The following is a 14,057-nucleotide window of genomic DNA, read 5'->3' on the forward strand; positions in this document are numbered from 1 at the left end:
CTAAGGCTTCTAAACACAATTTTCTGTTTTTCTGTACTTGAGAAATAATAAAACAGTTTAAAAACTGCTTTTGGCCAGTTTACTAATATTTAAATCGTTTAATATAGATCAAATATAAAACTATAGTATTTCACATAATTCTTGATATCTTTGAGAAGAGTATAACCATTTCTTTTAAAAAAATATTTTAAAATGGTTATTTTAGAGTTAACATAATTCAGAAATCCATTTTAAAAGAAAGCTAATATTAATGTATAACATAAAATTTTCAATAGCATGGTAAGTTAATTGTAATAGAAAAGAATTTCATTTCAAGCAATAATTGTTTTTGAAAACTTCACTGAAATTATAGTACATACAAATGTAGATACATATGTGTAATACACATGTATTTATTTGATACGATTTTCACACGTAAGAGTTAATAAAAAAACTAAACATAAATTTACACTTTTGACATAAATTTAAACGGAATTGCTTTCATATTAAGAGAAAAAAAATCTAAGTGTACATCACATGACTTCCTTGTACGGAATATTAAATTATACGCACATTTTGCTGCATTTCATTTAAACTTAATTCCTCGAATTTCGTTAGAGATATATTTCTCATTCAAATACTTCAGTTCTCATTTCGCGACAAAGTAAAAATACACAAAACCTCAAAATAGCTTTATTAATAATTGAAAAATATAGAAAAAGATAAAAAGAAAAAAATCTGAAATTTCAGATTTTATAATTACGCCCAAAGGGGATTTATTTAATGTTTTGTGTGTTACCTTTATTTACTAAATATCATGTTCTTCGCACTTAAGCCATAAAATTCAATTCAAAGCAATATCACAAAAATAATATTATATCACACTAAAGAATAAACATAAGTCTTGCATGAAGACCATGTTGTCCAAGTTTTACTTATTTTCATTCACAACACATCTCATACATAAACATAATAGACTGAAATATAATCCAAGTATAATTAATCAGGTAATCCGAGAAAAAGAATAAAGTATAAACTAACCTAGTAAGCAAAAAATATACGTTACATTCTGAATTCTAAATATTCCTTTACATAAACATTTATCGCAAGCCCTGCTGGGTAAAAGATATCAGAAGATTGCAAACGCACGATCGCCAGAGATCATATGATCATTTTATTTTCAACAATTTCAGAAGTGAATCGATGCAAAATGCCAAAGCGAAATTAATAGCACTTCTGGGCAAATTGCCTCTTCGGGCTAACGCAAAAACAAGCAATTCGGCCAGAGGACAAGAAGGCAGATTTTTCGGTGCACAAAACTAAAAGTTTACTTTTGGTCCCACTCGGCAAAAAGACGCTCAAAATGCATCACTATTCTGCTAAGTTTCAAATGTAAACAAATATGGCCGTTATGGTTAAAAGAAATTAGGCTTAGCCGGACTTAAACAACTTTTAAATTGTTGATAATTCAGCAACTATTGCATGCAGATTAACTAAAGGCATAAAAACCTTAACCTGGAGATAAGAACAACGTAATTCAATCATTTTTAAAGCAAAAAATGCAAAATTTACCAACCTATAAGAATAAAAAAAAAAAAAAACTGAGCTCACGGAGCCGAGTGACAGCGTGGGTATGCATATATACTTTTGGTGCTGTCGTTTGCAACCAAAAAGGGAGGTGCACAATTACAACTTAAAGCAGCTCTATGTACAAAATTTCAATATTTGAGGCTACTCGTTTTTGAGTCATGCGAGATACATACATACGTACGTACAGACGTCACGAAAAAAATCTCTTCTAAATCCATTTTAAATCCTTTTTGCAACCCGTTTTGGGAAAAAGAGTTCCTTATTCTGTCCTTACGTACAGATGTCATGCAAAAGCATAGTTTACTTGCATTTGGTGGCGGTCAAAATGGATATTTTCGTTGAAATGTGACACCCGAAAATTTTCGCGATTACTACAGTTCCTTTATTTCGTACAAGGAAGTAAAAAACACATTTCTTAGGGAAGAATTAAAATGCCTTTTAAACAGTGTCAGCGTTTTTGCAATATTAGAAAGAGAAATTTTCAAGTATCATTTCACAGAATCTACGATTGATTACGCATTTACAATGTTCATAACGGATTTCACGAATGTTAAAAACCATAGTTTTAATTTAGTTTTTTTTCCCTTCTTACATTCAACAAAAATATCTTCCACAACTCTGACTTATTTTTTGTTAATGTTTCATACGATATGTGTATAACATGAGTATATTATTGTAGACCGACACATTTCGATGACGATGCATATATTCAAATCATAAACTTTTTGTAAAATATAATCAGTATTATACCCATTGAAACCATGAAGTAAAAGGCATTATGGTGCATGCTGTTAATAGTTTCTGAACTTGGTTTTAATCATAGAAAAATTGAAACGTTAAATTGTTTATATTTTTTATTGCAATCTCATCTGCAAAACCGCTTTGATTAAACAGATTTGAGTGTATTGATTAGACTTTCTTTCAAACTTTTACTGATTAAAATAAATTATGATTTGTACGTTGAAATAATTATGATTAAAATTAATTATGATTTGTACGTTGTGAAAGCTCTCTCTCACTTTCTATGTTTGTGTATTATAGATATGTATTATTTTTCAGATTTTCAATTTATGTAAATTTATTTTAGATGTATAGTTTGATTTTATGTATATTTAGGTTTATCTATGTTCCTTTTCATTCGGTTTTGCTTCTACATAACAGTTATCAGTATTATGTAAATATTAATTCTGCGTTGTGAGCTTTATGTTTATTAAATTGTTATTTTGTCTTGAATTTGCTGTTATTTTCTGAATTGAAACAAATCAGTTACATTTCTGTGCAATAGTTACATTGCTATGTTATAGTGTGATCTAGCTAGAAAAAAAACTTTTATTTTTTTATAAAGTATATGAGCTGTATTGTAAGTAGATCAAGCACTTGTTACTTTAATCTCATTGCGCAATTTTATTTTTCAAAAGACGAAAATTTTCCTCTTTTTTCCCCAGTCAATATTAACTACAGAAAAGTAACAAAATGTTTCTTAATTTAGAAGCAGAAATTTTCCTTAATTTTAATTGAATTCCATTGATCCTGCTATTCAGTTCACTTTTGAACTTGAGACTTCAAATTCTCTTCCCTTTCTCGACTCTCTGGTCACACGTAACACATCCAACTTCAGTACTACGATTTACCGTAAACCTTCATCGGTTTCCCTTCCACCACACTTCAAATAATGTCATACGACTAAACAAAAGTTAGCTTCATTTTATTCTTATGTTTTCCGTGCTTTTCAAGTTTGCTTCTCCAAACTATCCCTTGATGATGAACTAAATTATTTAAAATCAATAGCTATTGACAGGGGCTTTTCACCCAACATTATTAAATCAAGCAGTTAAAAAATTCTCATCTCAACACACCAAAAGCACACTCTTGTTTTAGGAGATTATAAAATTTCTGTTGTCATTCCCTTCTTTCCATCAATTAGCTATAAAGTTGCACATATTTTGCAGAAATTTAACTTTCGGCTCGTTTACTTTCCCATCAATAAAATTCCGAGTTCCATACTCAAGGACCCCATTCCGGATATGAATTCCTGGAGTATTTACAGGATTCCTTGCCAGTGTGGTTTAATTTACATTGGCCAAACTAAGAGAGCCTTAAAATTTCGGGTTAAGGAACATGAGGCATATGTTAGGAAAAAGAAAACACAGAATTCTTCTGTGTGGTTCGAAAATCACACTTTCAATTTTTCTGCTGCCAAAATTATACAAAAAACATCTTCCATTGGAGAACTGGATTTTCTAGAGGAATTTCACATTATAAAAAATCTTTCTGTTCTAGTTAACGAGCCTAATTCCAATCCATCTTTTCCTTCGGCCTTTAAAGAAATTATGTTTTAGTTCTGGTTTCTTCAACAGATGGCGCCAGTAGCTTATCCTCTTGTCCAGGTTTTTCCTTGTCTTATATTATCATTATATCTTATCTCGTTCATTTGCGCTTTTGCAGCTTAGGATGATGGTTCTGTAAAACCATCGAAACTAGTCCTGTGAAATTTGAAAATATAACGCTGATTTTTGTTGTTTGACTTCTAAATTAGTATTTGTTCGGCATGTTGTTGTATCTTTAAAATTCTCTTTCTTTGCCCAAACCATGTATTTGAATATATAGTAAATGTTGACTAAACTGAAAAATAAAATAAATTTCATTCCTTTCTTTGCACTATAATCAACGCTGCTCGTATACCTTACACGCAAAAAAAAAAAAAAAAAAAGAGACATTTCTATATGTCCCCTTCTACTGGACCGATTTCAGAAATTTATTTTGCGTTTTCCATGTCTCCAAAGCACGACTTAGGATATATACTAGATTTATACATAACCATTGTTCTAACATATGTATTTTGACACAAAATCGGAATTTTTTAAAAATAACATACCAATTTTTTTCCATGTGTCGATTCTACGACTCAAATTATGCCAAAGTGTCAAGTTTTGTAAAGATGGAAAAAAATTAGCTTCTCAATGTTAATTGAATTTGGTATATATTTATTAATATGTCTTTTATATTAATCTTATTTCATTTTTCCTTTCGCATTTCGAAATTTAGATTCTCCCATTGTTTACAATTTATTTTTTAAATTTGTGTTTTTAAATTATTTTTATAAATTTTTCGAAAACAAATTTGAATTATAACCTATAAAATTTTTGCCATCACCTTAAAGTAGATCGATTTATAAGCATACTTGCAAAAAACTAGAGTTTTATATTTAAAATTTCTTAAGATATACGTGAATTTACATAAAGGCGCGTTTTTGAATTTGTTATACGCGATAATAACGCCAAATGTGGTTTACTCACTTTGTTAAAGTTACTTGAAATTATGAACGAAGACTCTTTCTCCAATGTGTGCAATGAAAAGAAGGAAAAGAAAATAGGTTGCTATAAATTAAGAAGAGCGAACTGAAAAAGTGCGCTAAGGTAAATTTTTAAATTTCTCCCCAAAAATTACAAAATTTATTATTTAGGCATAATTTAAGTCTTAGAATCGAAATGTGGCAAACAACTGGTATGTTATTTCAGAAAAAGTCCGATTTTGTGTCGAAATAACTATGTTAGAACAATGCTATAAATAAATCTAATATATATCGTAAGTCGTGCTTTCGAGACATGGAAAGCTTAAGGTAAAAAATTTCGACAATTGGTCCAGTAGATAGGGAGATATAAAACTGTCCCCCTTTTTTTTTTTTCTTTTTCTTTTTTTCTTTTTTTTTTTTTTTTTTTAATGTGTGTGTGCAAGATGTTCTACATCTAACGCTAACTAAATAGGAGGAAAGAGGAAGCAATCTTAATATTTGCTATTTCCTCTATATACGGTAAAGTATTCATATTTTTATCATAAAATATAATGTTTAAATTTCAATTACTTGCAATTAATATGATAATTTAAAACTCCATTTTAATTCAGTTTATTTAAACGTTCAAGGAAAGGATGTTGCAGCAGATAACTTTCACAGTAAAACGGGATGTGAAGGAAGTTAATTAAACTTCCTTAAAATCTCAAGAGGATGTTACTACTTTATCTCGAAAATTTATCTAAACTATAATATCTGATTTCGGAAGACGAAAGGAATAAAAAAAGGTATATTTTTTTAGAAAACGTAAAATGTCCCTAATGGGAAGCGAAATATATTTTATTACATTTGATTACATTTATTCATTCAGATCTGATAACAGCTGCAAATAAATTTAATTCAATTTTCTTACAACCTATTTTTTTCAAATATTTTATAAACAGCAAAATAATCCCTGAGTAAAATTATACAAAATCAAATTAAAATTCACTTTATATTTCTTAGATAATTTATGTCAGATGGAACTATGGCTTAACTTCATGAATTCTTATATCGTTTTGGCAATGAAATCAGCACACAAAAGATCATTATGATTCAAAATGTAGGAAATTTTGTAATACTTTTTATTTGATTACTATTGTTATTCAGTTTTTATTTAAAAATATATTTTATGTTAATTATATTTATATATATATATATTTAAAAGTAATAAATACAGCGTCAAAAGCAATTCTAAACCTAATTCTGAAAGCACCAACAAATATATTTCGTGGTAGTAATGCAAAATAAGTTAGAAGTATGCTTAAAATCCCTTTTATATTCAATTTGTAAAAAAAAATTATATGTTGTAATTGCTGCTAATGTTCACTTGTCTGACCTATAGTCAGCCCGAGTCCACGAAACTCCTCGTGTCAAGGAGCGCAAGTCTGCACCTGTCTTTGGCAACAGCCTTGAGCACCTTACAGGTGACAGTGTAATTTAACTCAGTCCCCCCCCCCAATTTTGATGGAGAGCGTCCCTGGGAACGCGTCCGAGGGTCTCCCACTCCTCTTCCCGTACCAGCAACCTCTCGAGGAGTTCCGCTTCGCTTCATATCTAGAGTACACCCATACGGCACGGACACTATACATTTACAAACATCCATTCCTTCTCCGGTATTCGAACCCGAGCCCTTCGGCACGGCAGTCTGCAACGCTAACCACTATATCGGTTGGGCGGCAAAAAGAATCATATGTAAAAAGCAGAAGCACTGTGACAAGCTGCATGTTGAGCGCAAAAAGTACCAAAAAGGAAAATGAAAATGCAAAAAGAAATTTACATCTTTCTCTGCATCTTCTTCAAGGGGATGGTGCAACGAAAGAAGTAAATGCAATGCCTGTTCGAAGCAATAATTTGGAAATTTTGTGAACTAATAACTATAGACTGTAAGGTTTTGATTGATAAAGATAAGAGATTACCTCGATTAATTTTCTGAGATTATTTTAAGTATCAAACTTTAATTTGTTTGTTTGTTGCTTCAAAAACAGTATATATATATACTAGAAAGCCCGGCGGTCATACAAAATAACCGCTGTTCTAGATATTATAAATTGTAATTAAAATGATTTGTGCAAAGGTCTCTGCTAATTCAAACTGAATTACCCAGGGCAGGCGGCGAGCACGCCCCTTTGCTTACTGCTCCACGGAGTTTCCCCCTTCTACTTGCTTAATTGCTTAAAGTAGAGTGCAAGGAAGGAAACCACTGGCGGTACATTTCTTAAGAGCCACCGCTAGCTCAATAAAGAAAGGTGGTTTAAGTAATAAAATGTTAATTCACATGACAGAGGTCTCATTGTATACAACATTTCTTGTGTAGATCTTTCCATCATTTTTAAGCTCGCCTTGCAGAGGACCATCCACTATTTTTAATTTTGCTTCTGTTCTTTCACGAACTCTTGAACAGGCAATATAAAGTTGACCGTGTCCAAATGCAAGCGACTTCTTGGGAATTTAATTAGATATTAATTAAAATCTAATTTCTTGAGATATTAATTAAAAACTAATTTTCCCTAACGTTTTCCCTACATTTTCCACTTTCTTTCTTGGGTTTCCTATTACAGGGATTTGGCTACGTGCAATTTTTTTCCTTCGAATATCTAGGGAACGGCGCCGAGTTGAAATTCGAGACGCGTATCCTGGGATTCCAAAAAATTTTCCGAATCCATCAATACCGTTCTCATCTTCGTACGATTTTAATCGGCCGAGATATTAATTAAAAACTGCGAAACCGTTAATTTCCGTGCTCATTTTTCCGAGTGGCAACAATAAACTATCGGCGATACACACTTTAGCCGCTTATATATATAAAAATACTGTTTTATTACAGCAGTATATTATTATTATTATAATGTATATTATATATATATATATATATATATATAAAGTATTACATATATATATATATATATAATATAATCTTGAAATGTTAGCTATTTTGTATCAGCATCAAATATTCTTCTTATATTATTATATTATTTGATGTTATTTATTATTTGATATTATATTATATTATTTGATGTTATATTATATTATCTTTCTAAAATGTTCATATTACTATGTATAAATTCAGTATACTATTCTATACGATAAGGCATTACTTTATTTTACATGCGTTACTATTTTGTGATTTTTAAAGATATTTTGTTCAAAAAGATAGAATTAAACCACTTTCTAACTTTGCTACATAATATGGAACCGCTGCTTATATCCTATTGGTATTATCTTTATTAACGCTCTGAGCGTTATGACCGGCTTTATCCGGTTATCAGAAGTTTTGCTACTTGGCATATATTAGCTTATAATTTAAGATATTTTGCTTTCTTACTTTCTATTAAAGAAAGTACATATCATTTTAATGCATGCAATTTTATGAAAATACAGACTAAAATAAGTAATTATACAAACTCAATTAATAAATGTTGTTTAAATACCTATCTTCATGACGGATCTAAAATTCTGCGTCGCTCAAAAAGCTCTTTCAGTATTTAAGTAAGTGTCGTGAATGATTTACAAGTGAAAATTAAAAGGAAGAAATTTTATTTGAAACCTGCAGGTTCAACACTTCAGAAAATACAAGCTTCATTATATATTCGAAATATCTCATAAAATGATGCTAAATCCTTTATTTCTTTCCCCATCTAAAGGTGCCACCAACACCGTATTGTGGTTTACTCTTGAAGGTATGTCCTTGATGACGAAATACACTTTGTCCGTAGTTCACACCAAGTTCTAAGCTTCTATCTCTGTTTTTACTTTCCCAGACTTTGGTGCCAACGCCAGCATTGTAGCCAGCACCGAAATTGCGAAGATTTTTTCCTCCACCTTGTCCCTGAAGGCTAAAATTAGGCTGAAAATAAAATTTGTTTATTAAAAACTTTTGAATGAATTTTGCATAATACAGGGTATCTATCATTAAAGATTCTTATTTCAAAGCTGCCTACAAGCGAAACCAGTAATCAGAAAATTGTGAAATTTAGTGACGGACTTAATAAAGAGACGAGAATGTCTTTCAGAGAGAAAAATAAATGAGTTATAAATAGCGTCACCAGAGGGCGTTTTACTTTGAAAACGTGTAGTAAACGCTTAAATCTTTGTCGACGTCATACAGCAGTTGTTGTGAAACCTGGAAACATTCGCGGGGACTTTATTTCCAATGTGCTTGTTGCTCTCAATGTCTTATATATTTACGTGGTCGCGCTTTGTTAGTAAAACTGTTTTACCAAAACAGCTGGTACTTTCGTAATATGTGGCCTCTCGGATTCCCAGACCTCAGTCCATATTTTTGGCTTTGGGGGCATTTGAAACATCTGGTAAGTCGTGGCAATCCTAGAAATTTACCTCATGGTAAAGCCAGCAATTCACGCCACGTCGTGAACATTTCCCAGCACACATTTCAGTCAACTCTAGAACATGCCATTTTGCGATTTCAAATGGTAACTGAAAATGATTGCCATCATGTGAGACACGATCTTTGTAACAAATTTGTAAAATTGTTAAGGTGGGGTTAAATGTAATTTATTGATGTAATGGCCTGTGGTAATGCTATTTGTAACTAATTTTTCTATCGCTGAAAATAATTCTCATACCTTCATTAAGTCAGCCACAAAATTTCACAATTTTCTGATCAGTGGTTTCTCTTCTAAGCAGCTTCGAAGTAGGGCTCTTTAATTATAGATAATCTGTATTTTGTGAACTTACAAATTCATTTTGCTTAATTTACAAAAGCCAACTTATATAAGACAATTCTGCGTGATGATTTTTTCAAACACACGTATAAAACTGAATTATATCATATCAGAACTGAGACAGCTTCCTTAAGAAAATCATTTCTGCATTAATGTCTCGAAACAAGGAAAAAATTAGCATTTTCTATCTTTCTTTGATAAACTGAATAAATATCAGATTATCAAATAGAAACTGGATATCAGTAGCATTTAAATGTCATTATGTTATTTTTGTAAGGTACCGTAATTTTCTTAACTAGCTATCTTTTTTTAGGAATTTTTTTCTATCCACACCCTTCTCGAGAATGTCTAGTTGTCGCAAAATATATTTTCGCAGAATTAATTTGTGATAACCGGAGGAAGGTCACGCTGAGACTCCATATAATGATTATTACATTTGTTGAGGTTGCACGTTTCTAACTCCATTTTCGAATGCAAAATATATTTATTACAAATCGTGAGAAGCTCTTACACAATGTATAATAATGTAGGAAACATAGAACAATTAATGCAGGTAAAATTACTGACCTCGTTATGTGAGGATTTTGCTAACGACGAATGTCTCTAGTCGAGAATTCCAGAGCATTCTGGCCTGTTGTTCCGATAGAAAAATCTCTTCAGACTGAATTAGCGACGCCTAATTAATTTTGCGGTTGTATTTTATGTCCTCTGATTCGTTATATCTGGAACGATATCACAAAAAAAAACAAGATCATTGGTTCATCAGCCCTCCTGAAATCGAGAGTCTTTGACGACCAGACACACCGCAGAACAGTAAAATCTCTTGACACTGGTCGCGAAGTTTTGTCTTTTGTACTGTCAACTGGAACGAATTATTGCATCTACGATTTCAGATCATGTCGTCTGATACATCATAACAGCTTGAAAACAGTGACTTTTAGGGACCGCACACGATTTTCTCATCTCTCTGTGGTCCGCCGCAAGCTACATTTTAAAATAAATCCTACTGAACAGTATTTCTCAAGTCACTCCCTTTTGTTTTAAATTTTATTTTACCCCTTAATAGTCTAATTTGTCTCTCCGACAAAACTTCTCGAATTATAACAGGTAGTAAAATTTCGCTACAGTTATCTGGTAAATTACTAACACAATTTTCAATATACTGAGAGACGCATGAATGTGGTGAGTATAATTCAAATATAATATGAGTATTTCTGAAATATTTTACTTCCCTAACCTAATCTCTTGCTCCAACTACTTACGATCGGTTCAAAATTAAATCTTTGGTTTTGTCAATCATTTCTAGAAAATCTGAAATATTTATATCTGAATATAAAACATCTGAATATTAAATCTGAAATCTTCAATTATGTGCTTGGAAATAAAGAATGGTAATATTAACTGTCATAAAAATTATTTAGCTTGTATACACAGTTCAATTGATTGACTTTAATTATTAATTGATTAAAGCAATCAAAATCATCTGTAGAAAGATTATTTTAAGTATAACTAATTAAATTTGAATTTTTCTAATTTGAATTTTTCAGCTCATATTTATTATCAAATACTTTAAGACTTTTGAAACTAGAAGAGGACGTTTCACAAAGTGAGATTAAAGGTTTCCTTTCGTTTTAAAAGCTTTGTCATATGGTAATACAGATATTCAACACGAGAGAAAAAGCCAAGACAAGCTAGGAAATATTTTCTCTTCGAATTTTAAGAGTTAATTTATTAAAATTATTTACAGAATATAAGTTCAGTTGTGCAAATGCATACGTGAAACAGACCCATCTGAAATTTCCATTTCTTGTTATAATACGAAGAAAATTATACAAGCTCAGATTTTTAAAAAATTCCAGTTAAATTTTTAAATAATCTACACTATTAAAATCTATGCCCGTCTGTCTTTTAGTTTGTTTGTTTGTGGCATTATCTCCTCCGGAGCGACTAGAAGTTGAGTATCGTGAGAGGCACCCTTCGGATTCCTAAAAATTCGTTTCCAGAGAAGCCTTTTAAACCATTCTCATCTTCGTACGGCTTTAATCAACCGAGATATTAATACGCGCTGAAGAAACTGAAGAAGAAACCAATAGGAGGATCAGCAGACAAGTAGAAATTCAGGAAATGTTTGCGTACTCAAGACACTGAAGCAGAAGCGTCTAGGAGGCTCAGCACACAAGCAGAAAGCTAAGAAAATTTGCTTGCTCAACAAACTAAATCGGAAACGAGTAGGAGGCTCATCAGAAAAGAGGAACGTCAACAGAATATGCGTAATGAAGAGACAGAAGTTGCAAGTAGACGAAGGACACAAGACTCTTAGCATCATCGACAAATTCGAGTGGAAGAGTTAGAACAGAATGCCACCAAACAAAGAATGCAAGACACTTCACACGACAGACAATCCGATCTGAAGAAACATTGGCTATACGAGAGGATAGACTTCATATGAGTACAGCACGACATTTACGTAGTACTTTTCACAATGCAGGAAGGTGGGGACTCGAAGTTTACGTTTAGTAACACTGTGTCGTTTAATGGAAGCTTGTTGCGATATCTGCAGTAAACTCTTCTTTCCAGAAAAAAAGGAACATGGAATTTCCGTGGACTGCTGTCACAATGAGAAAATCGCATAAGCTGAAAGAAAATATCCAGAAGAATGGCGTATGAATGGGAAACACCAATTTTCTCAGGATTGTTTGTTTTTGTTAGCATTGTCATCTTAGTTTTGCTTCCTTAGATGCCACTATGGAAATGCCTACAGGTTCAGGTCCCTATTGTTTTAGAAGAGTTCAAGGTGCCATATGTCACCGAGCATCTTCATCCACCCCATCCTGATCAATAACAGTAGGCCCCTATCTACATATTTTAGATTTGGATCAATTCTTTAAGCAGAGAATGAATATACATGGAAATGTTGCTTTGAATGCTGATCTGCTGACACAGTTGGATGTAGTTTTAAGGAATGGGAATCCGTATTCAGAAGCCTAAAAGATGCTGAAAAATTTGAAGGAACTCTACCAGAGGAGCTGAAACTGCTGCTGTTATCCATATGTACATCAACGGCGAAAGTCTTGTTTCAGGTGAGCACAGAGAGCATTACAGTGCTCCAAAAGTAAACGAAGTTGCAGCTGTTTTCAAGAGTGCACATGGCGTTGTCCCATCAAACAAGAATATCGTAATACATGCAAGAGATGTTGGTCTCATTAACATCAGTACTTTAAATCCTAACTTGGAACTGATGACGTATGTAATTTTCTTTCTTCATAAATTTCAATGAACTCTACGAGAGCAAGGGGCTGAAACTGCTGCTGTTATCCGTATGTACATCAAGGGCGAAAGTGTTGTTTCAGGTGAGCAGAGAGAGCGATACAACACTCCAAAAGTAAATGCAGCTGTTTTCAAGAGCGCACATGACGTTCGCCCATCAAACAAGGATATCGTAATATATGCAAAAGAGATGTTGATCTCATTAATATCAGTACTTTAAATCCTAACTGAACCGCTGACGTAATGCAGTTTTCTTTCTTCGTAGTGATTAAGGATTCAGAGTTGCACAGCAGTGCACTGAGGAGAAGTTTATAGTCACAGAGTGTCTGTAGGACAACATTAATACAACCCTATTTTGTATGGCCGACAATTGTTAATAAAGCCTAAAATAAAGCTGAAACATTTCATATTGAGTGTTTTTATACATTTTCATTTCAGATGTACATATGATTTATAAATTTTGCTTTGGCTACAGCCCACTCATCTAAAGCGATTGTCCGCTAGTTTATATAGATCAAGTGATTGAAATTTCTGAAAAGAAAAACCGTCAGTTTTGCTATAATTTGTTAAACGGTAATTTAGTACATAAAATTAAATATAATTACTAATTAGTTATTAGACTTACTTCTCCTACTTTGTAGTCTTTTGGATCCTTGGGACCTTGACCATATGCTAAATGGGAATAAGAAGCATTTCTGTTACAATAGTGATATTAAAAAAATTCGTTAAACACTATGAAGCAGATAATACTGATATTTACCAATATTTATTTTTTCGTCTTCCACGAATGACAGGTATTATAAATAGTCAGTGGTACAGGGTGTTTGTGTTAATTAACCAGTTATTTTATGTTCTGAATCTGTGCTGTTGTTTCTCTGTTTCCGTTTTTCTGACGGAATACAAATTAACTCGTGTGTTTTTAAGTAAAGGGTTGAGATTGTTTACACAGAGCCTAAGCATTCCTGTCGTCGGCATTGTTTTATTCTGGCTGATAATGCCGTCACGCCGGTGCAAGCTTAACAGCCAACTTCCGCATTTAAATAAAATTCAGCATACTCTTTGGTTAATAGATACTTAGATTTAGTTTTAATTTAAAATTCTGTCTTGAATTCACGTCATAAATGCTGGCTGATTTGTAAGTACCAGATGTGCCTCCTGTTCAGCATACTACTTTTAAGTAAAAGCGCATTTTACACTCTTCTTATGTC

At 32.2% G+C, this 14,057-nt stretch overlaps 1 protein-coding gene across 3 annotated transcripts in view; it reads right to left on the minus strand.

The window, feature by feature from the left end:
• Positions 1 to 8,417: 8,417 nt before the first annotated feature.
• LOC118198686 (uncharacterized) overlaps positions 8,418 to 14,057 on the minus strand; it is a 69,659-nt gene continuing 64,019 nt past the window's right edge. For all 3 annotated transcript variants that reach the window (XM_085823272.1, XM_035370425.2, XM_085823273.1), the window contains 2 exons: positions 13,475 to 13,521; positions 8,418 to 8,744 (listed from right to left, as the gene is read on the minus strand). In XM_085823272.1, the coding sequence (XP_085679398.1) occupies positions 8,520 to 8,744; positions 13,475 to 13,521 (272 nt within the window). In that variant the 3' untranslated portion in view covers positions 8,418 to 8,519. The remainder of the gene's footprint in view (positions 8,745 to 13,474; positions 13,522 to 14,057) is intronic.

The sequence above is a fragment of the Stegodyphus dumicola genome, chromosome 9 (genome assembly GCF_044657685.1).
Source record: "Stegodyphus dumicola isolate Sdum_Otavi_A_Nest chromosome 9, ASM4465768v1".
In the NCBI taxonomy this organism is placed as follows: domain Eukaryota; kingdom Metazoa; phylum Arthropoda; class Arachnida; order Araneae; family Eresidae; genus Stegodyphus; species Stegodyphus dumicola.